Source organism: Ostrinia nubilalis, chromosome Z, assembly GCF_963855985.1.
Source record: "Ostrinia nubilalis chromosome Z, ilOstNubi1.1, whole genome shotgun sequence".
Classification (NCBI taxonomy): domain Eukaryota; kingdom Metazoa; phylum Arthropoda; class Insecta; order Lepidoptera; family Crambidae; genus Ostrinia; species Ostrinia nubilalis.
The window spans coordinates 10830904-10853150 of NC_087119.1; the positions used below are offsets into that span (position 1 = coordinate 10830904).

At 36.3% G+C, this 22247-nt stretch overlaps 3 protein-coding genes across 11 annotated transcripts; 1 reads left to right on the top strand and 2 right to left on the bottom strand.

Moving 5' to 3' along the window:
* Positions 1-45: 45 nt before the first annotated feature.
* On the bottom strand, positions 46-5275 carry LOC135086860 (prostaglandin E synthase 2). Its single transcript, XM_063981680.1, has 5 exons — positions 4900-5275; positions 2778-2987; positions 2445-2647; positions 1704-1916; positions 46-1255 (listed from the first exon to the last, which is right to left on the bottom strand). Exons 1-5 carry the CDS (start codon positions 5173-5175, stop codon positions 997-999), a joined length of 1161 nt encoding a protein of 386 aa, XP_063837750.1. The 5' UTR covers positions 5176-5275; the 3' UTR covers positions 46-996.
* On the top strand, positions 2657-19021 carry LOC135086844 (ankyrin repeat domain-containing protein 11). 8 transcript variants are annotated; one of them, XM_063981652.1, is made up of 15 exons: positions 2657-2748; positions 5847-5979; positions 6071-6211; positions 10925-11119; positions 11477-11675; positions 11845-12010; positions 12143-12353; positions 12469-12617; positions 13281-13427; positions 14233-14278; positions 14372-14532; positions 14862-15046; positions 15361-15469; positions 16097-16258; positions 16552-19021. In XM_063981652.1, the coding sequence occupies exons 1-15, from the start codon at positions 2707-2709 to the stop codon at positions 16723-16725; spliced, it is 2220 nt and encodes a 739-aa protein (XP_063837722.1). In that variant the 5' UTR covers positions 2657-2706; the 3' UTR covers positions 16726-19021. The 8 variants fall into 8 exon arrangements, with proteins under 8 accessions (XP_063837722.1, XP_063837724.1, XP_063837723.1 ...); XM_063981654.1 differs by having other exon boundaries at positions 14384-14532; XM_063981653.1 differs by having other exon boundaries at positions 12143-12347.
* On the bottom strand, positions 18433-20838 carry LOC135086869 (surfeit locus protein 1). 2 transcript variants are annotated; one of them, XM_063981696.1, is made up of 6 exons: positions 20789-20838; positions 20468-20681; positions 20276-20397; positions 19987-20184; positions 19744-19917; positions 18433-19518 (listed from the first exon to the last, which is right to left on the bottom strand). In XM_063981696.1, the coding sequence occupies exons 2-6, from the start codon at positions 20639-20641 to the stop codon at positions 19302-19304; spliced, it is 885 nt and encodes a 294-aa protein (XP_063837766.1). In that variant the 5' UTR covers positions 20642-20681; positions 20789-20838; the 3' UTR covers positions 18433-19301. The 2 variants fall into 2 exon arrangements, with proteins under 2 accessions (XP_063837766.1, XP_063837765.1); XM_063981695.1 differs by lacking the exon at positions 20789-20838 and having other exon boundaries at positions 20468-20778.
* Between the last annotated feature and the right edge of the window lie 1409 nt (positions 20839-22247).

A 22247-nucleotide genomic window follows, 5' to 3' on the forward strand; every position in this document is an offset into this window, starting at 1 on the left:
ATTTTATGATATATGGGAAGGCAAAAGTACAGAAAAAAACAACAATTAAAACGTTAACGTGTATTAACAACTAATCAATAAAATCACAATTGCATTTAATACTCTAATATGACTCCTTTAAATAAAATTAAGAGCCAATGCACACGAGGCGTTACGACCGTGCGACGCCGGAGCGGTGTCGCTGCGTCATCTTACATAAAAATATCTGTGGCGGGCACACGAACGGTGCAGCGCCGCGTTGTCGATATGGCAAAATCTTTCGAGGTTCGGCGCCGCAACGCACCGTGTGCTTTGGCTCTAAGATAAAATGAGAATGATAGATTTACGTAACAGAACTAATCTCAGATTTAGAGCTAGAAGTGTAACTTAGTGTGTACTTTAATGATAACAATTATTATGTCGCATCTGTATAATTAATTAGCTATTAAATAAACTCAACTCTAAAATATGAATAAGCTATAATGTAACATTAGAAAATATTATTATGAATTTCAACTACAACACATGTTTACACTTGGACGCAAGTTGCACGTGACGTGTCATTAAGGTGGAATAAGACCATTCAATCAGATAATTTCTCACTCGATTTAATTTCGAATGCCGGAAGGTGTCGATTTTATTAATAGACAACAGAACAAGAATTGAATGTTCCACTCCCACCTCAAATCACACTTACTTAAATAAATCATTAAAACCATATTACTTCGCAACCTGCATAGCTCTATAGGACAGGGCCTCCCAAACAGCGCGTCGTGACACCCTAGGGGCGTCACAGCATTATCCCAGTTTGTTGTGGGGCAATCTTACTGTATCGATATGACTTGAACTTGTTACGAGGCTTTAATAACTACAAAATAATGATAAGTACTTTTTAGCGGGAGGGGAAGGGGGTCATCGCAACAAGTGTCAAATTCAAAAGGACGTCAGCATAAAAATAAGTTTGGGAAGCCCTGCAATAGGACATACCTTCACACACAAGTCAAGCGACAATGTACTCTACGCATGAACAGCTAACACCTTTCCCATTTTCCTGTCGATGCTGTTCTTGATATCGTCATACCACTTGCCGATATCGGTGTGGTTCCGTAGGTCCTTGAAGGCCTGGCAACCCTCGATGCTGCTTAGGACTCCATACACTGTGATGTCGGCTAGATTCGGTTGGTCGCCGCCCAAGAATCGGCCCCTTTTCTTCACGGCTGCTGTCCATTCGTTCGCCGCGTTGTAAAGCGACTGCCGAGCGTCACTGATGTTGTGCCTGAAAATAATTATTATGATTTTTGACAAAATATGGAACAGCTGATTTTAAAAATTCATAGACAAAAGTAATTAAATATCACCATCACATGAAATAGGCGTATGTAGGACGCCAAAAAATCAGCTGAATATGAGGCTTGAAGTATTTTTTGGTAACCTATAATATTTCAGCTTCAATTACGTGTAATTTGGCGTAAAGGTGAACCTTTCAAGTAGTATTTTGTATGCGACATCATTCAGGTCGATAAACTTCCCTACTCAGGGTCAGGTATCTGGCCAGTGCAGTGTAGAGTGGCCGAATCTTTCATTTGCCTCTGATATATTGAAGACGGTTATGTGGTCACGCAGTAAAGAGAAAAATGACCTAATAACGATAACATCTCTCGACGTTAACATGTCCCTTATCGACCATATAAGAAAATTGAACATATAAAATTATATTATTGTACCTCTTCTTAAGCCGTTTGGCTATGATCCACATAGCAGCTGCCCCTCCGTAGACCATCAACGCGCACTCCCAGCTGGGGAAAGATTGCTTCCACCCTCCGGCCTCCTCAAACCACTTGAAGGTCTCCAGCGCCTCCCCAGCAGTACGGTACACGTTTGGAGACAAGGTGTGCACTAGAACCTTATCTGCCCATTGTCTCCATTCGCGTTCCTCCCTGAAAATGTTCGAAATCATGATGTTAACAGAGTCCCGACAAGGACTCGAACCAAGGATTTAGGTCAAGAGTAACGTGCCATTGCGCCATAAAACCCTCGTTATATGGAAGTGCAGTTGGAAAAATTTATACCAGCATAAATGTGTCCATAAAATATTGTACAGTTTTAAATCACTGCAGACCTGACCAGTTAATCAAAGCCCAGAATCATTTGTTTAAGACCACTTATCGCGCCGGTTTCCTTCATTGTATAGCATTAAAGATCTGTTTGATAATGTATGTAGCGTTAAAGTTGAACTTAAATTGCATAATTGGGTTCACTATTCAATGAAGGTCATACTTATATGGCAATGATAAAGGGTAATTCACTTCTCTGATATTGCAATTCTGAACACTTGCAGCCAACTTCGCTTCGGATAACACTTAATGCAAATGTTTAACTCCCGTGACGTCATTTTACATTTATTCAATTATTCTGCATACAGATTTCTATTGTTAGTCAACGTTTGACATAAAGTCTATACTTACATCTCAATCGCTCTTTCTCGTTCGTCTGGGACGACCGCATTGTGCATAACGAAATATTTATTGGCAATCTCGGTCGTACTTTTCCCATCGTCATTCATATACTTTGTGGCAGGATAAAACTTTATTATCTCTTGCAGCTGAGACGCTTTGTCCCGCAAATAGGTCTCCAGCACAGATATTATAGCAGTACTATCCAACAGTTGCTGAAACATTATTGCGAATATTAGTGCTATCAGTACAAAGGAATAAGAAATTTGAAGTCATGGGGAAATCTGCCAATTCTTTACAGGATGAATACTTCAGAGTAAGTACTATTATTAATATTATAATTACCTGATAACCGCCATCAACTTTTGCAAGAACTATTGGCACTTTTTTGTATCCTGACCATTTGATGGCCTGCCGCAAAACTGCATCGACTTCAACTATTTCATAACTTATCCCCCTCGAGTCTAAATAGGCACGCACTTTACAGCAAAATGGACATGTGCGGTATTGGAATAATATTAAATGGAGATTGCTGTTATCTGTCTCGTTTATAATCTAAAAACAAGAAACAAATGTGCTGTGGTCAGTTTATCAAAGTTGTTCATTAAATTCAGAAGTGTATTGGGTAGATTTTGTTTAATTGAAATATTAACTAGCTGAACAACTCTTAAACAAATTACTTATAGGCCAGTAGAATTAAATACAAAAATTAATTAAATTGGAAATAATTCCTACAAAAGATTTTATTGATTTAATGGCTTCATTGGTTGCCCATAAAGACTCCCTAGGTTTTCGACTTCGACAGAGTTGTGCTTAAATGGTGGGGGTTTTTGGCGTCGAACCTTGGACCAGGCATAGGGTACAAGAAAGAGGGGCAGCCATAGTAGATAACACAGAGTCGTTCAGGAGAGTGCAAGGAAGAGGTGCAGCAACCGCAGTTAAGGATTGGCTGTGACGAACAAGGATAACCGAATCCAACTCGCGAGCCTTGACAGGGATACGCTGGTTAAGGCGGCCCTTTACAAGGCTTGGGAGCCTGCGGGTGACGAGCTATTGGACGAAGAGAGGGTTATTAATTATACGTACATTATCTACTTTGTCGAAAATAAGCACGAGAATGGTTTGTCCAAAACATATGAATTTGGTCTTATTCAGTGCAGAATTAAGTGCCCTTCAACCGTCATGATGACCACTTTACGATAGTGTAAGTCGTTTACTCGGTATAACCGAAAAACCGAAAAAACGCCCCTTTCGGGGGCCCCCGCCACTTAAGCACAACTCTGTCGAAGTCGAAAACCTAGGAGACTCTTAATGGGCAACCAATGAAGCCATTAAAGCAATAAAATCTTTTGTAGGAATTATTTCCGATTTAAAATCTACTGGCCTATTAAACCTATCTGACTCTCTTAGCCTTATATCAATTTGAGGTATATTATTTTTTCATATTAGTTTTATTTATCTTATAAGAAACATCAATGCACAAATTGTGAATAGATATCCAATAGATGCAAGCATCCTTCGCAAAAAGCCACCAACAATGCTTATGCGAATACTTTTAAATAGTAGATCAATATTTTATTGTTTAATACAATACTTCCTCCATAATTATGTTTCATGCATGACATGACATAATATTTTACACTTTTAAATAAAACCATTTGTTATAATTATTAATAATAGGTACTAAGTTCGCTGTCCGCTGTCTCTGCTTTGCATTTATAATAATCGCATATTAGCTCTTCATCAACGCATCAGCACAAATGAAACGTTTTTCTTTTATAGACAGGCTCAAGTGCTTAAAATTTATTACAAGATGGAATCTATGTAGGTACCTATTTAACCTATGATTTAAGAGCAAAATAAGATAATAGAAATTAAATTATTAATAGCCAACAACAAGTTAAAGAGTTTATCAGAATACAACAATTTTGCTTTATAAAAGTATTGGGCAAAAGTTTTTACTCCAGTTGGTATATCATTAAGTTCGCAGTGCAAGTGTAGGTACATGAAATGGCCAAACCAAGAAATTTACTATCATAAATTTGCATAATATTTGCCGTTTTTGCAACATTATTCTCTACTGCTCTGCCCCTATTGACTGTACTGATGTTATATAGCCTAAAGCCTGCCTCGATAAATGGGCTATCCAACACAAAAATATTTTTTCCAATCTGACCAGTAGTAGTTCCTGAGATTAGTGCATACAACCAAACAAAAATAATATTATATTATATTATTATATTATAAATAAATTTAGTATAGATTTCAGCATAGGTCTGCATCACTCAGCAAAAAGTTGTACATTAAAATTCTATTTAAAATTTTCAAATAAATCAATTAAAACTCGCTTTTAGACTTTTATAAAATAAAATTAAACATAAAAAACATAATTGTTTTATAAATACAGACTAGGTATGTGTGATTTTATCAGATAAGAGGTTACCCTCTGACCAGGTTATGTACTTACTTTGTACTGAGGGTGGTATTCCGGTGCGTGTTTCAGAAAAGCAAACTCCTCAGTTTCTACAGGCAACAATGACTTCTTTGCATTAATTTTATAATGAGTATAACCTCCGTATCCAGCACCGATAAGGACACCGACACTGGCACTGACTAAGGTCAGCTTCATCGTTGACTTCGGCAGTCGGCTTTTTGTAGAATATAATATTTTTGAAATAATAACATTTTCCTTCAAGGATGGAATTACCAGCTTCCTTAATATCGTAAACGTTGGTCGCCACATGATTAATGTTATTTAATAGTAGTAAGTAGCTTTAGGGTTTTTCTTCGAGGGCATCGAAAATCCGAGGAAAGAAAACCGAAGTGTTTTTGCCAAGGTTTTTGCAATGATTTTGACATTGGCAGATGGATGACAGAATTGACAGATGACAGTACTCATACCTTTTTAATTTTTTTGTACGGCTTGGTATCAAACAAAGCAATTCGGTAAAACAAAAGTAAAAAAGAACCAATACCTATGTCTCAAACCACATTATAACACATTAAATAAAAAGGTACGAAGAGAATTTACCATATTTTAATTACATAAAATCTAGCCCAATGATTCTTGTTGGACTCATATAGATATGTACGACAGCCAAGGTCAAAGCCTAAAAGAGTTAAAAAAACAACTGTCTGTTTGTGGTAATTTTGTGTGAGTTTCCCACTTGATTTCTTAAAAAATCTGGATTAAAAACCAGAAAATGATTAACACTCAATAATTTATCAGTCATTAAATCACTAAATACAAGTGCGCTGTGTTGAACTTGTAACCATTCCTTTTTAACCCGGGAAACAATAAGGTAAAATTTATTTTACAGATTGTCGCTAACAATTGGCGCCTAATAGTCGCAGACACTTGTTGTGTTGATGTTTTGCATTTATTTTGGTGTTCAGTTAAGTTTTTGTGTGTAGGCTCGTTGGTATGCCCGGAGGATGTCGACGTCTCGTTCGCGGGACTCATCCCGTATCCAAGTCCTAGCTCCTATGTCCGAGAGACAACAGCTAGCACTCGTGATGCAGATATCATCCCGAGAAGCCCAACCAGGTTACGTATCCATCAGTCATCATTAACATCTTACTACGCATCTGATTTCCTGGCGACGTATGTACTCACTTCTCGCTATTTTATAATTTAGCCGCTCCAGTCCCGCCCAGCCCCCCTCCAGTGAAGAAACGTTCCAAACATCATCGTAGTGAGCGGTCTGGGTCATCACATCACTCATCAAGAAGTCATGGTCACAGTAAGAAACACGGACATCATGGGCGCTCTCATGGAGGTAAGTTGGTAGATTATGCATGCCTGTATATAAAAGAATTGTATTTTATCTCATTATAACCTGTGTATTATCTTTCATAGAAATAATTCATTTATTTGGTGTAATAATAAATCAGTGCGTAACACATTTTCTCTCGCACTCACACTGGTTATGAGTGATATTTGTGACATCACACAGAGGCAGACATATTGTTTATAATATGTAATAATTATCAAGTTTTAAATAACAAGATAAAGCTCTTAAAACAGTTTCTTCAAAATATAACACTGATAAATATTCAACGATGCCTTTTGAATCAACATTGAAATTGCATGAATCTATTTATTTTAAATTTATGTAAATTCTTATTATAACCTTTTATAAATTAGCTGATGTCACAGTGCTATAGAAAAGTTGAGAAAGGACAATTTTTTATAATATAATTTTTTTTTGGTATAACTACATGTATACAGCCATATAATAATCAATACAAATCATTTTAGCTTTTTAAACGATCCAAAACGTAAAATTAATAATGCCATACTTGGAATAGGGAAGAAATAGTATATTTTCCCATGATATTAATAAGTAACTACTGCCGGGGAAAATTATATGCTAAATGTACCCTGGCCCCAGTTGCTCGAAAATGTGGTTGAAAATTGGACATCATTGTTACGCTACATTTTAGCCAACCGTGGCACCCGTAGGCCCGAAATCATATCTTTAATAAAACCAATACCTTTCAAATATAACTAATACCATGTCAATAAAATATATTTTTACGTATTTAATTTAATTTGAAAGTAGTATTCCTTTATAAAAAACACGCTTTGTTTAAATTAGAATCAGAATTCATTCAAATGTTGGTTTCAGAAATTCACAATCTCTGATAATATACAAATTTTGTACGTAGATGTACCTAATAGAATCATGTAAACTTGTATTTTAGTAAGGCAATAAGGTGGGCAATTTTTTTGCAAGATCAGCTATGTTAATTTTTTCTATTTGTTGAGAAAAGTACGTATTTCTTTATTTGTAAGAAAGAAATACAACAAAGTAGGTACCTACTCATAGTCTAGTCGCGTTTCAGAGCCATCGCACTGCAGCCGGGAAATAATAATTTGCAATACCTAGCAGTAGAATCCTACATAAATGTACTATCCTTTATGATGGATGTTTGTTTCTCTCTCTAACACTATGCAATGCAATACTCATTATTATACCTACTATACTATACAGAAAAACAAAAGCTACTGAACTGATTTTGATGAAATTTTGTACATAGTTTAAGACCCAGGGAAAACGAGCTAGTTTTTATTCCTGTTTTTAAAGGGGGACACGCGAACGATAGAATATTTCTGTGTCAGACCGAAATTCATGCAAGCAAAGCTTGGGACAAAAATTAGTTACATATTTTGTTGAGTGTTCTGGGAATCAGGTCGGATGCAGTGCGTCAATCAATCTCGCGAGGGCAGAGCGCATGCGGTATTGTGCCGCGTTGACGTCAGAATTAACGGAGCAACTCAAAACTCAAAACTCAACGTAAAAAAAAAAACAATAAACAATTGATTTTTACTGACGATGGGCTACGATGGGACGTAAAACTAGGCATCTATCAATTAAAGAATGGGGTTGCTTGGTACTAAACATTAAAATTTGATCTCTTTTGTCTCCAAACATAATTTGAGTAATTTTTATACGGTTTTCATTGAGATTTGTGCATTGGCGACAGCATTTTTATTTAAAACGGACATCGGCATTGCGAAGGTAGAAATATGGTATGAGAATAGGTTGTTTGCTTTATGAATTTTGTAACATGCGAGTTGGATTCGCAGACGAAGTTCGGTTCTTTTGTAAATCTGTAAATTAACAAAAAAGGCCAAAAACGTGTCTTATATGGAGAACCCTAGTAATTTTATTAATATCTTTTTTCATTACTACCAGAAAAAATTGAGTGCCCTACAAGAGTGATTACTTGCTCCAGTGTCTACAATCGCAATCGCGATTGGAACTTGGGGCAATGGCCGCATGCCGGCTCCAGTCATGCACGCTCTAATCTGTGCTTTAATCATCAGTAGTCGGTACCATAGACAACATAGAACAAAAAAAACCACGCGCAACGCAACAGTTGTCAAGCTGCTGTCTTCTTCCTTGTAGGGATGTCAATGTACGTTTATAATAAGTATCGATATTTGTTACTATCGATGTTTATTCGTTTAAAAATAACGTCAAATGCTTTTTTAATTGTTCTTGCTTAAATAAATAAATTATCGTGTATCATTTGTGTCATGCATTCTACTCCTGTACCTATTTATTCTTTTTACCAAAACATAGTTAATAAATAAGAACATGTTTAAGCATCGTTAGTATAGTAAGGTATGACCTTCATAACAATAATATCGATTGAACATCGACATTCATACTCTTACGTTACTCTTTAAAATTACTGATAAAAGACAGACAAATCGGACTAACTTCCAGTGGCCTGATTCACGTATTTTGACAGTCAAGATCTCGCTGACGTTCAAAGTCGTCCCATTGAAAAACAGTTCTAAATCCGTATTCGCAAGGGTCATTTTTGATAGAACGATTACTCGATATGATCGCAACTCAGCGATTTGTTGTCATTGAAGTTTAGTTACGTCGTCCCATTGAAAAACAGTTCTAAATCCTTATTCACAAGGGTCATTTTGATAGAACGATTACTCGATAGGATCGCAACTCAGTGTTTAGTTGTCGTTGAAGTTTTGTTACGTGAATAAGACTACTAGACAATCCATTTTTTAAAGTTCATTAACCTGAGTTCTCGATGTTTGTCTTAACATCTGTGATCATCGAACATCCCTAGTGCTTCGCTGTTCGTCTTGACATTTTGGGTCCGACAATCAAAAATCCTATTGATTTTTTAAATCATCATCAATTTAATTAAAAATGTATTATTACCTAAATTCTTAGAGAAAGTGTGGTGGTTTAACTATTCGAGTGGTAGATCTCACCGACGTTTACATGAAACGGGGCGTCTTGGGCGTGTATTGCACCGTCGCCAAATGATGGCCGCCCCATAACGCCTAACTTCGTGGCGGTCCGGGCTACCGATTTATCGTCGGTTTTTGTGGAAATATTTGTGGAGGCAGTAAAAATTTCTAAACGCGTTGGACGTCGTGAGATGCAAAGGAGGACGTCCTCGCACAATAAAGGGAGTCTATTGTTATTTATTGCTACATTTTATTCCTGTTAGCTTGTGCAAGGGTGCCTATGATTCACGCTGATCTAATACTTTGTTTATGAAGCGATATATGACCCGGCAGACGCGATAATTTTTAAAATTCCTTTACAATTTCTTTTCCTTTACACTAAGCTCATATGTTTTTTTATGATTGTTTACTAACGAACAGGAGTTCTTTGATAAATACTCATCTATCTGAGAAAAGCTTACTAAATTTAGAAAACATAAACTATTTAGATTTCCAATGAACAAATAATTAACTCGGTTATCTTAGATCACTGATATTATAGTGTACAAACATTGTCTCATAATGGTTTTTTTATTTGTCACTTGGTACCTTTTCAATAATACTAAAATAACTTAAAATTAGATAGATAGATTTATGATGTACTTCTCTTTTCTTTCTTTCTCTTCCTTTGTTAAGTGATGTCACAGTATTAATTTTTTAGTCAGATGCAGGAAATGCAGATAAAACATTTAAACAATTAGCTTGATGCTACTGATTGTGCACCCTTAGTTAACTTAGGAATTATGACTAATAGGTATGCTGATATAACATTTTGTGAGTTACAAACATGACTAAAAACAGTGCAAACAATTGCATTTCATAGACACAAAATATAATCTCTTACATGCCTTTTCTTTCATTTAGAACTTAAAGTCTAAAACCTAACCTAACCTAATCCAACATAATACTATAAAAAAATATATTTTATTTTTATTTAAAAAGACCACCAATAAGATTACCTACCCCAAATTAGATATGAACAATAACATTTGGTTCCATGCTAAGTGTAAGCTTAATTTTATTAAGGTCACAACAGCAATACACACATAAAGACATAAAACATTTTTACGCCTATTTATGCCTATCCAACCTAATGGGTTTATTTAAACTATTGAAATAAATATCAACATTCTAGTTGCTGGACTTAGAGAATAAAATGAACCTAAATTTGATTTACAGCTCATTTTTGTAAATAAATTATAGCATGATAACCTAGGTAACTTAAAAGTGACCATCAGATAATTCTTCTTGTAGTGTTGACAACAAACCTATACAGTGTCAGTCAGCCCAAAACTCCGCTACAAGAGTGGCGTTGTCAGTAGCATTCATTAATCTTACTTTTATTTACAGACAAAAAAAATTCTTGTAAGCGGTATTGTTTTAGAATAGTGCAATGAGTTAACTTCCTATGGTTTTCTGTACAACAGCCATTGTAAATGTTAGATAACGTAAATTAGTTATATTAACCAGTAATCTAAGATAGTGCGTTTTTTTACTTCGCACCCGAGATTTATTTGTTCAAATCGTCCAATGACCTAGCCAGTTCTGTAAACATTGGAGATAAAATAATATATTATCACAACATTAAATGCATTCACATATCTTGAAGTCTATCGGGGTTAATGTGATTTGGCATTGAGAAATTGCTTTATATTCCACAGTGAAAATTTTATATGCCATTTGATGCATGTAATGTGGAACAATATGTATTATTATGCAGATAGCGCGAGATCATCACATTCAAGTCGATCAAGGGATGACAGTGGCAAGAAAGGTGGCAATGCAAGTTCACACAGTGACAGCTCAAGCAAACGCAGCAACATGGACGGCCTAGCCCAGGGCGAACACTTCGATAGTAAGGAGAATTCTTCACAGGACAAGAGTAGTGCTGACAGTAGAGATGGTAAAAATTCGGGTATGTGTTATTTCTGTTTTCATAATTATAAACTTTGTACACTTTCATTCATGCTAGAGCAAGTATGATTTGTAATTATATCCTCACATCTTTTTCAAATTTTCCTTTCTACTGATGAAAATAAATCTATTAATTAGTGAGATAAAACAACAAAAGAAAAAATAGCATACTTAAATCAAAACAGCATTGCCTGTTTTGATTCTGTGCTATTCTATACCGCAGTAGCGTTTAATGAATGATCATACTTAATTATTGTATTATCTCCATCATCTTATATTGACTTAACCCTACCCTATTTAGCTCTTTCAAAATTGTTTATCTCTACTAATTAGTACTTATTACTTGTTATATGAATAGGAGGAGCCCAACTTAGTAGTGGAGTTGTGTCCTCTACTCAAGATGAGTCCAGTGGGTCTTCTAAGAAAACGTACGGCGACGAGAGTCAAGAGGCGGAAGCAGCGGAAGATGAGGTCTCCAAGAGGAAGAAGAGGAAAGAAAACGACGACAAGGAACCCATGGCAAAGCCGGCTCCGGTAGCTCGAGGCGGCCCTGGACGGTAAGTTAATTTTCTACATTATTCTTGCAAAATGACATTATATTTTTACTATCACAACGTAACTATCTTCCAAGGCACGGCAAGATGATCTCAATCATTAGATTATTTCATGAAGAATATTTTGGTTTTATAAACATTTCAGTAGAACCAAGAATGCTTCCTTACGCAGGGTTCTCACCGGCTCCAAACCACCGGGCCCGGCGAGCAAAACCGGCGTGTCACAGCTAGGCAAGGGCAGCTCTTCGCAAAGCTCGAGCAAGGGCAGCTCCAGCTCCAAAGGTCTGCAATCCCAGGGCAAAGGCGGCGGCAAGGTCAGCACACAGGGCACTCATCAGGTAACAAAGTTAACAGGCGACGATGGAGAGGAGGAGGACACCAGTCCTGACACCATCAAGTCTTCGGCGTCCGCTTACCTTTATGAATGTACTTTTAAAACCGTGTATTAAATGTGCGTTTGTACTCTCAAGGGTAAATCCTCTGGGTCGAAGAGCTCGGGACAGTCGAGCAAGCAAGACAGGAAGAGCCCCGTGGCGAGCCCGAAGCCGCACGGGAAAGACAACACGGACGACGGGGACGAGCCGAAGAGCGAGACCGCCGCGCCCAAGGTGCCGCCGCTCAAGATCGTCATCCCGGGAGGGGCCAGTAACTCAGGAAACAGGAATGAGCAAGAAGGTGATGGTATGTTGAGTAATAATCCCAGTGTTGTGGACCCCCTCCTCGTGACGTGCTCGGTGTGAACTGGATGTGTAGTTTGGTGTTCAAGTGTGTGTTCTAACGGGGCTTGCCACCACAGGGGGTTCCGGCCAGCGCGGCGGCGGCAAGGGGCGCGGGAGCGTGTCCACCCTGCCCTACGTCATCCCTTGCACCAGCGCCGACGCCGGCCAGACCTCCGACAGCTCCGATGGAATCTGCGAGGAAAAGCGCTCGGGCGAAGGCGGAAAGGTAAGTCACGCGAACCGAGATGACAAGTACACATTAAAAGGCAACAATATGTTAGTGTTTATCATAATTATTACATTACTGGAATAGTCGTTTATTTTTTGCGTATATCACATACAGAGCTCTATAAGGAAATTAAGACGGTGAAATTTTATCTTTTCAAGCCAACGCGACGACAAGCAAGTAGCAATCATTTTCACTATAACATTCACTCTTGTGTGAAACTGGATGTTTGATGTTATGTAACGTTTCTTCTTTATTTTGTACACATAATGCCGGAAAAGAAAAGCAGCCGACATTTACTTCCCTGCTTTATGCCACTTATCTGTCTTCATTTACAACTGATTTATGATTATAAAATATATTTCAGCATGCTGATTCATTATTATTTTGACTGAAATACTAATCCTATCCTCCGTTAAATGTAATTCGTTAGTTGTAGTTATGCATTGGTTATCTGTGTTCAACGGCTTGTTGTACCGGGTTAGCTGTTCAAATGTGAATGATCTGTTGGTCATTATGTTGAATGTATATGTTCGATCGAAAAAGCATCACTGTCTATTATGATTATTTTGAAGCGAATATGAGTCTTAGCTTTTTATTTTCCTGTGTTGAGAGATTGTCCTTGCACATTGAATATTGTTCAACGAAATATTTTTTCTTAAGGCTGGACAAAGGGTACTGCGTTCGCATAGGACAAACGATGGTGATAAGGACAAGGAGAGAGCGTCCCCGCACACGGGCTCTGACGGCCGGGGGGGACAGAGTCACTCGGCTTTGAATTCCAATAAAAGTCCCACACCATCCGGCTCTGTAAGTGATTTTTAATTAAAAACCTTCACCGGCACAATTAACCGGAATGCGTTGAGCCAGGAGTCGTCCGCAACAGATTACAACACAGGTTTGGCGTTTTATGCAACTAGTACAAATTAATCATCACTTTTTAAATTATACAGCCCTTTTTAAACGTGATGATTTGGGTGTGATGATATATAACTAAATGCTAGAAAACACTTGTTGCAAATATCATCATACGAACCATTACATAAAATATTGCGAATATTAACAAAAAACCTTTTGTTATCAAAATTATTTAGACAGCATGATAGACACATACGTAATAGAACGAAAAACCTACCTAAAACGTAAGTTAGATCGTCGTGATACAAAATAGTTATCACACAACGGATTTTTGTATGGTCGTTGTCCTACTAAACAAGCCATTTCAAAGATAATCGTCATTTACTTGTCCCAAGCGGATAACAAACCCTTGACTTGCGTTCAAACCGATCCACTTCACCGTCACATGACCCAGTATCTAATAAACTAATTTATAAGTAACAAACATAAACAAGACAAGTATAATGGGGTGAACGGTTAATTGTGCCAGGAAGTATTTAGTATACAAAGTAGTTTGTATTCAATTTGATACTTTATCTATTCCGTTGCAAAATATGATTAACATATTTTGTCTTTTTTTTTGTTTTACATGTCTGTCTCAACAGGCACGATCGAAGGTTAGAATTTAATATAAATTAGTTTTATAAGATTGCTTTAAAATATAATATTGAACATAAATCCAATCTTGCAGATTTTACATCAGATGTATTTGTTTTAGGGGCAGGATGCAGACCACTCGACGGGCGGCGGGAGATCTGAGTCAAGTACGTTCTAGTCATTTTAGACCCTAACTTTTGAGAGATTACGCGAGCTCAATGATTCACATTACAACGCTCACTGGTTCAATATGTGCCCAGATACATCGGTAGAACTACACCCGAGGAAGAGGAAGATCAAAGCCTCTAAGGACAGCCACTCGCGGGACAATTCGAAGAACGACGCGTCCGAGAGCAGCTCTGCTAGTCACAACATAACCCATTCGAACCCTTATCAAATGTATCTGCATATTCGTAAACAGGTATAATTGTTTTCTTACTCAGTAATGCCCAAAAACTAATTCACTCATCTTGATGGACTGTTTGGTGTCTGCAAGGTGATGATTATGATAAAAATGCATCACTGTTTTCATCAGTTCAAATTAAACACAAAATAAATCAATGTTACCTAGTCGCTACTGTACAAGCTTTACTTTGTATTGGGACTAGGTAATGCATGTGATAGTGGAATAAAATGTATTTAACTCTGCTTAATGTTTCAGAAACACGAAAAAACTTGTAAGTTTTTCTGTGTTGGTGTGTAATGATTTACGACGATATATTATGGCATAATATTCTTATTTCCCTGTAGATTGATAAGCGTCAAAAGGGGTTATTCCCTGTGAAGCCGAAGCCGCCAAAGGATTTCAACAAATACCTGATGAATCGCTGCACTTACACGCTCCAAAGCAATGTGAATCCTGAGCCTCAGATCGAGATACCAATCAACCTCCCATCTCAGATGGTCAACGAATTTACGACCCAGGAAAAAGAAAGGTAAAACCTATCCATATTACAAAATAACGTTCAAAACTAGATTCAATCTCAGTCATAGTGATTGTGATTGGTTGAAATATCTGAATTTAACCAAACAAATGCCCTTTCATGAAATTGAATAATAATGTATGTTGTGCTAGTAAATGTGACTGAGTGACTGAGTTTCTTGCGCTGCTTCTTCTCAGCACTGGCCCATTTATTGTCCCGAAGCAGTGGTAGGATTAATATTGGGGCGTGTAAAAGTGCTTTTTAAAAGCCTATTTGCAAAAATAAATGAGTTTTATGAGTTTTTAAATCAGTAAATGTTTGTTTAGAACTCGACTGCGTATACAACACCTGGTGGAGAAAGAAAAACTTGTGCTGGCTGTCGAACAAGAGATTCTGAGGGTGCACGGGCGCGCCGAGCGTGCCGTTGCGAATCAAGTAAGTTTACTCCATAAAATAATATTAAAATTTTGGAAAACTGTAGTACCTTTTTACGAATATGAAACATGTTTATTTTTCATAGTTATTGCGCAATAAATGCATTACTTACATAACCGATTGCACTTGTAACCTCATCAGCATTTTTGGCTAGCGACGCAAATCAGAAAGAAATATGAAGCTATACCCTAATGGGAAAACGGTCAATAACAGATATCGTAACATTAGAACTTGTTTGTCTGGTCATCATTTATCTATTCTTTGAAATTAGTTGTACCTATAATTAAATCTTAAACGATAATTTCACGGAACAATATAAATACGTAAAAAGATTGTTTTTTGTTTTAATCCGTGCATTGTTTAACCAGGCGCGAAATAAATAAAGAAAAATATTTTAATGATACGTGAATCGTGATCAAATTAGAGGTTTAGTCGTCCGCTTGCAAAACTTCAAACCGCAAAATGGTATAATTTATAAATTTGTATAACTGCATTGGAATAAATGATGATTACCAACAGTTGTACGTCCTCCTCAAAATGTCTAATTTAAAAGAGCAGTGTGTGTAATACAATACTACAGAAAAAAATTCAACACTGGACGTTAAACTACAATGCTTTACATTGCAGGCTCTTCCTTTCTCCGTGTGCACAATGCTGCGTGACAACGAGGTGTACAACGTGTTGGCCCCCGAGCAGGAGGAGAAACGGAACGCGCAACGATCCCGCTGCAACGGCAGACAGATCAACTCCTGGCTGCAGGAAGTCGACGACAAGTGGGAAAAGATTAAAGTAAGACCCACAGCGGCTAACCAGTTTTGTGTATTAGTTCACACCAAAAGTCACAACTGTGTATTTTCCTGGGCTAGGTTTAGTTAAACTTACCATTTGTGCAATCCAAAACTGTCAATATCCAAGAGACAATACAGGATCCCTTTTCATGCTTTAAGTTTATTGGTGTGGTTCTCATTTTACTGGACTTTCTTACTGTTTCATTGTGGTTCAATTTGCTGAGAATCCCTTTCATTAGCTGGTCGGTCCTTGGGCTTGTTACTAGAGATGCTAACTTGGCTTGGTGGCCACAGGTCGGCATGCTTCGACGCCAGCACACGGAAGCAGAGACTCTGCACGCAGTCCAGATGATGGGATGGGAGTGGAAGCTCAAGGAACTGGGCATATGCGACTACAAGACAACGCCCAAGATAGACCCGACGCATGTGCCTCAAATTCATGTGTCGAATTTTGATTTGCCCGCTTGAATTTTATGTACATGTTGCCTAAGTTTATGTAAAGTTTTCACGTATATCGTGAAAACATATAATTAGGATTGTTTAATCATTTTTCTCGTCTAGGGTCGATTATATTAAACTGACAGCTTTATTACAGTAAACCTCTGGTTTATCTAAACATGGACACGTTATTTGCCGTCCATTCGCAATCGGATGTTTTGTGTAATAGTCAGTTAAAAATATTTTACTCAAGTAGTAGAAGAGAAAATGATTTTAAACAGTCCTGTAATGTTAGAATTTTATTTTATTTTGTTATCTTAAAAATGTATAACATCGATTGGATTTGCCACTCAAGCGGAGCTACAAAATTGGATTATCTTTCAATTTTCGGCTGTTGCCGAGCCTTCTCCCACGCTCCTTTTTTGGTAATGAATGATTCGCTCACTTCAAATACGATGTTCTTTACCATCGTCTTTTCCTCCACCTTAAGATTTTACCAAGATACACATGCGCATCATGCGTTGTTAAAAAGTAATAATTGGCGTCCAGCACTCGTTACGGTACGAATTCAGTAGGAGTAGATTGGTATTGTAATATCATATTTGGTCCACAATTCAACTCGTGGAGGACAAAACCTATTGACGTTAAAATCAGTGGAGAAGAAGCAGTGTTTAATTTGTTTTTAACACAGGAGATAAGGATGACAAATATCTCAAAATCAAGAATCATTCATTCTCGAAAGATGGTTTCTTTTTATTTTTATTATTATGAGTTGGTAATTAATAATGTTATATGTCCTGTCCGACTATTGGACTATCATGAAGGACAACTTTATTTGACCCTGAGATATTTTTTCATACTTAGGGCTGATTTTTCAATCATCGGATAACTTTTAACTGAAGAATAAGTTTGGCACATGGACAGTTTCAGTATGGAAAATATGTCAAAATGACAAGTTTATTCTTCAGTTAAAAGTTATCTGACGATTGAAAAATCGGCCCTTATTGTAATTAATTTTAATTATGATGTTGACATTCTTCTAAATGTAATTATTATCGATTTATTGACATTGACATTTTATCATGGAGTATTTCAAAATGACTTGATTTATTTTCTATTTTGTAATAATATTGGTTAAAATGTGATGTAAACTATATACATTTTATAAAATTTTATCTTCGAAAAGGTCCAACTCATAATCAATTGGGACTAAATGAGTATCTTTGTTTCATTACGATTTTTTCAGTCTATAACACACCATGGGGTACATTGATTTCAGCATTGAGCTTTCGGTGGGGTAAAATGTGCATTATAATGAAACTACTGATATCCATCTAGTCCTAATCGTTTTTGGGTTCTTCTCTTTTCTATATAAAAATTAAAGTAGACTATAATGAGAAAACAGGGATTTAAACATAAGGATAGCGAGCATTATGATGGAATCAGACAGGGTTTATGTACTTTGTCTGCTCGGAGCGCTGATGGTATAAGCTTATTGTAGTCTTTTTCAATTGTAATTGCTATTTTCAACTAATGTTTCCATTTCTTTACATTTCCTAAATAACATCAGTGTACGTCGTAATTTCACTCGTGTGGAATAATGATGTATACTCACAATCCTTGAAAATTTATTTTGAAGTAAATATTAATGTTAAAATCAAATGTTTAATTCGTTTCATAATTATTATGAATTATGTTTTGTGTATTGTTTTTTGTTGTTAATTACACTTTTCTTAATAATATTATTTTAAGTTGTATTGAGAACTTCACTACATACACATCACGTAGATTAAGTATTTCATTGAAAAATAAGTCGAGACTATGTAAATAATAATAATTATTGTTTCCGTGCAAAATATTAATTTGAATCAAGATATTTTTAAAGTATGATTTTGTAACTGGTGTACGTTAAGTAGGTATGCTTATCATTGCACATCTTTTGAAATTTAACATTTCAAAGGAAAACTCCAGATTCCTTATAATGAAATAATTATTACTATTTTGTTACTTAATGCAATCTTTTTTTTCTTTTGTACTAATTAAGTGAGCATTTATGAAAGTATTGTGTAAATTATATTTATGTATTTTATTTTGTAAGATAATCAGTTTGTCATCAGACTATTGACTATTTCTGTGATGTTAACTTGGTTTATTTCATTTTTATGCAAAGTAATAAATGTACTAATATCTTGACGTGAAAAGAATCTGCAGTAATCCACAGTCATAGGTAATGTAATTTTACTTGACTTGAATATTGTACCTTCAGTTAGTACTAAGTGATCATTTCTTTATAGAGCCAAAATAAAGATCTCAATTAATATGGAAACATTTGTTTTATTGATTAATATCAAGTCCACCAACCACCCACACTAACTGACAATAATGACTATCCTAATCCCATGTATTAGTTCAATAGAATCGATAGGTATGATGAACATCACATTTATCTCCTCGCACCAGCTTGAACAAGCTTTATCTAAATGAAAACAACTTTTGGCTTATTGCTTAAATATTTTCTATTTCGTGATTAAACTATCTTAAAAATAATAATCTACAAATCATTTTGTTAATAAATACATCTGTACATTCATAATAGGAATTAGTAATTATAGCAATGGCAGTTTCCTAATGAAAAATCGATGCCACATAACTGCTGTAAATGCCGATAAGGAATACCATGTGACAAGGTATGAGAAATGTTCGTTCCTCAAAGTTATTCGTGTCTGATTCGGTATGGGCCAGCCTTCAGGAGGGTCAGGAATACCTCTCACATCCAACCATACAGGTTCGCAGCCTATATGCTCACTCATTTGTTCTAAATCTCTGCAATTATTAAATAATTATTTGAGAAAAGATGATTAATCCACATCAAGATAAGAAAAAAATACATTTTAAAATGCAATCAGACTATAATTAATTTTAATGGCAGTCTATGTTATGACAACCTAATTAATTTGCTGCAGTTTTGCCGTTTGGTTAAAGAAGTTGCCATTGGATTTCCCATAAAATCTGTTTAATATTTTTTAAACATTTTTCAGCATCGCATACCTGCAAAACCAAGAGCCTTTTTCTGGATTATTTTTAGGCATAAACGGTGCTCGTTTTTCAGTTAACCTCACAACACCAGTAAGTTCAACTTCTTTTGCCACCATGGATGCTTCCCTTTTCTCCTTTGGTCGCATTTGCTGTGGAACCCATCCTCGGTTTACTAAAATCACTTTCCTAAAATACAAGGTGGATATCATTCACCACATTTAAATCACAGGCTACTCAGAAGGATGTTATACTAACCCAGAATCTGCCACTTCAAAAGGTGTAACAATCAGCCAGCCCTGATTTTTCTTAGGATCAGAAACGAGAGACCCCACTCTACTTAGCGCAGATTCATTTTCTATAAGAGATCTAGGACCAATGGCTATTTCTTTGTCATGTAGGAATTTGCCCCGAACTTTTACAGGCAGATACTCCATGTTTTCTAGTTCTTCAAACCTAAAAAATAAAAATGAGTACATTAGTAAAAATATGTACCTATTAATATTAAAATACTAATTTTAATGTTGCAAAACAGTCAAAAACATACTTGTTTGGTAAATCAACGGGAGCGGCATTGGATTTTGCTTGTAAGCGATCTATTAATTCTACCTTCCACTGTAAGCGATAAACTTGCCAACATCCCAATCCGAATGATGTAACTGGAATCATCTGAAATATCACCAGAATTAAAACTGGATTGCTAATGACAAAAATGACTATACCACAAAATTCCACCCACCAACAAAATCCATTTAAAAACTTCCACCGATTCTTTCTTGTTCTTAGCTTTTTGCGATTTTAAAGTGTTTGCTATGTTAGCGTTTGTTCTTATTGGATTTACGACTAGATTCTTGTTATTCGAAATAAAACTAATGCGAGATAGTTTGTGTAAAGTCCTGAGTATCGAAGACATTTTCCGTTATCCACGTTATAGACCGGTTTTTCTGTAATATCTGTAAAGTTAAATAACTCAGCATGATTATTTATTATTTGAATATTTCATTATGTAGATAAATCTCACACTAAAATGAAAACAAAAATATAGATTTCAGGATCTAACCTATAAATTCTGGAACTACTGTAGTACTGTCACAAATGACAGTTAAGGTGTTATGACTTTTTTATTTTTAGTTTTACGGCTTTGGATCTCATACTCTCAACTTATCGTCTACCATCGTCTACCGCCTAACCAAACTAAAGTGGCATAACCCGGAAAAATGGACCATCATCGATGGTTCGACTATCTCGAGGGCTTAAACTGAATGAACTATAAATAATTGTACAAAAATCAGCTTTTATTTAATGGGCCAGTGCATTGTTGACTTTGCAATACCCTACCTACAGCATTGGTTCCCAAAGAGGGGGCGCGCTCCCAAGGGGAGGCGCAAAGACCTTTAAAGTATAAAAACCTGCGAAAGCTGAGAGAATGCATTCCAGACTGCTCGAAGCTCGATAAGACCATAATAATCTTGACAGGTCGAAAGGGGGCGCGTCTCAAATAAGTTAGGGAACCCCTGCCCTACAGGATAATATGGGTTCTAACCCCAAAGACCAAAAGGAAGGAGAGGTACCTAAGTATGTGAGCGCAAAATTGCCAATACATAATTATATTTATAAATAACTTGTCGGCCGTTTGGTGTAGTGGTTCAGAACGGACTACTATGCCGAGAGGTCCCGGGTTCGATTCCCGGCCGGGCAGAAATTGAAATGATGAATTTTAATTTCTGTGACGGGTCTGGGTGTGACTATGTATAATATTTATGTATTAAAAAAAAAGTATATAAGTAGTATATCCGTTAAGCTAGCACCCATAACACAAGCATTAAGTTGCTTACTTTGGGGCTAGCTGGCGCTGTGTGAAATTGTCCAAAGATTTATTTATTTATTTATTTATTTAACTACTTAGTGGCCGCCCGCGACTTTGTACGCGTGTATCCCGTTTTACCCCCCGTTTGGGGTGGAGTTTGGTAAAATCCTTCTCAGGATCTTTCTTAATCAATGCTTGGAATCTCATCTCAAGCTTTAAGTACGACCTTGTAACTCGGTCCCTTTAATTTTCTACTTTTCACGAGATGCGTGGCGCGCAAAAGTTTTTAGAAGCTGCAAATGGTTTTTACACAATACTGACTAGGCTAAACTAGTAAATCAGATTAATGACTTTTCGTCAGCCTAATATTTTTAATGTAGCTAGAAAATAAAACAGTCATTATTATGTTTACCAATCGCACATGATATGCAGGTGTTCTGCCGGCTATTGTCGTGTGGCGTTTGCGTTGGCACCGGCGTGGGGACACGTCGCAACCTAAGAAAATCGATAGAGATGTTAACTTATCGATAAAAGAAAATTCATTTGAATAGGTAATAACATTTTACCAGTATTTCACTACCTATAGTATTACTTATAAATATTGATAATGGTGTGAATAATTTTTCTATTCTAGAAGGTTACCTACTCTAAGTACCTACTCATATTTAAAAATCTTATTTAGTTAATGAATAAACATATTTTACAAAGGCTT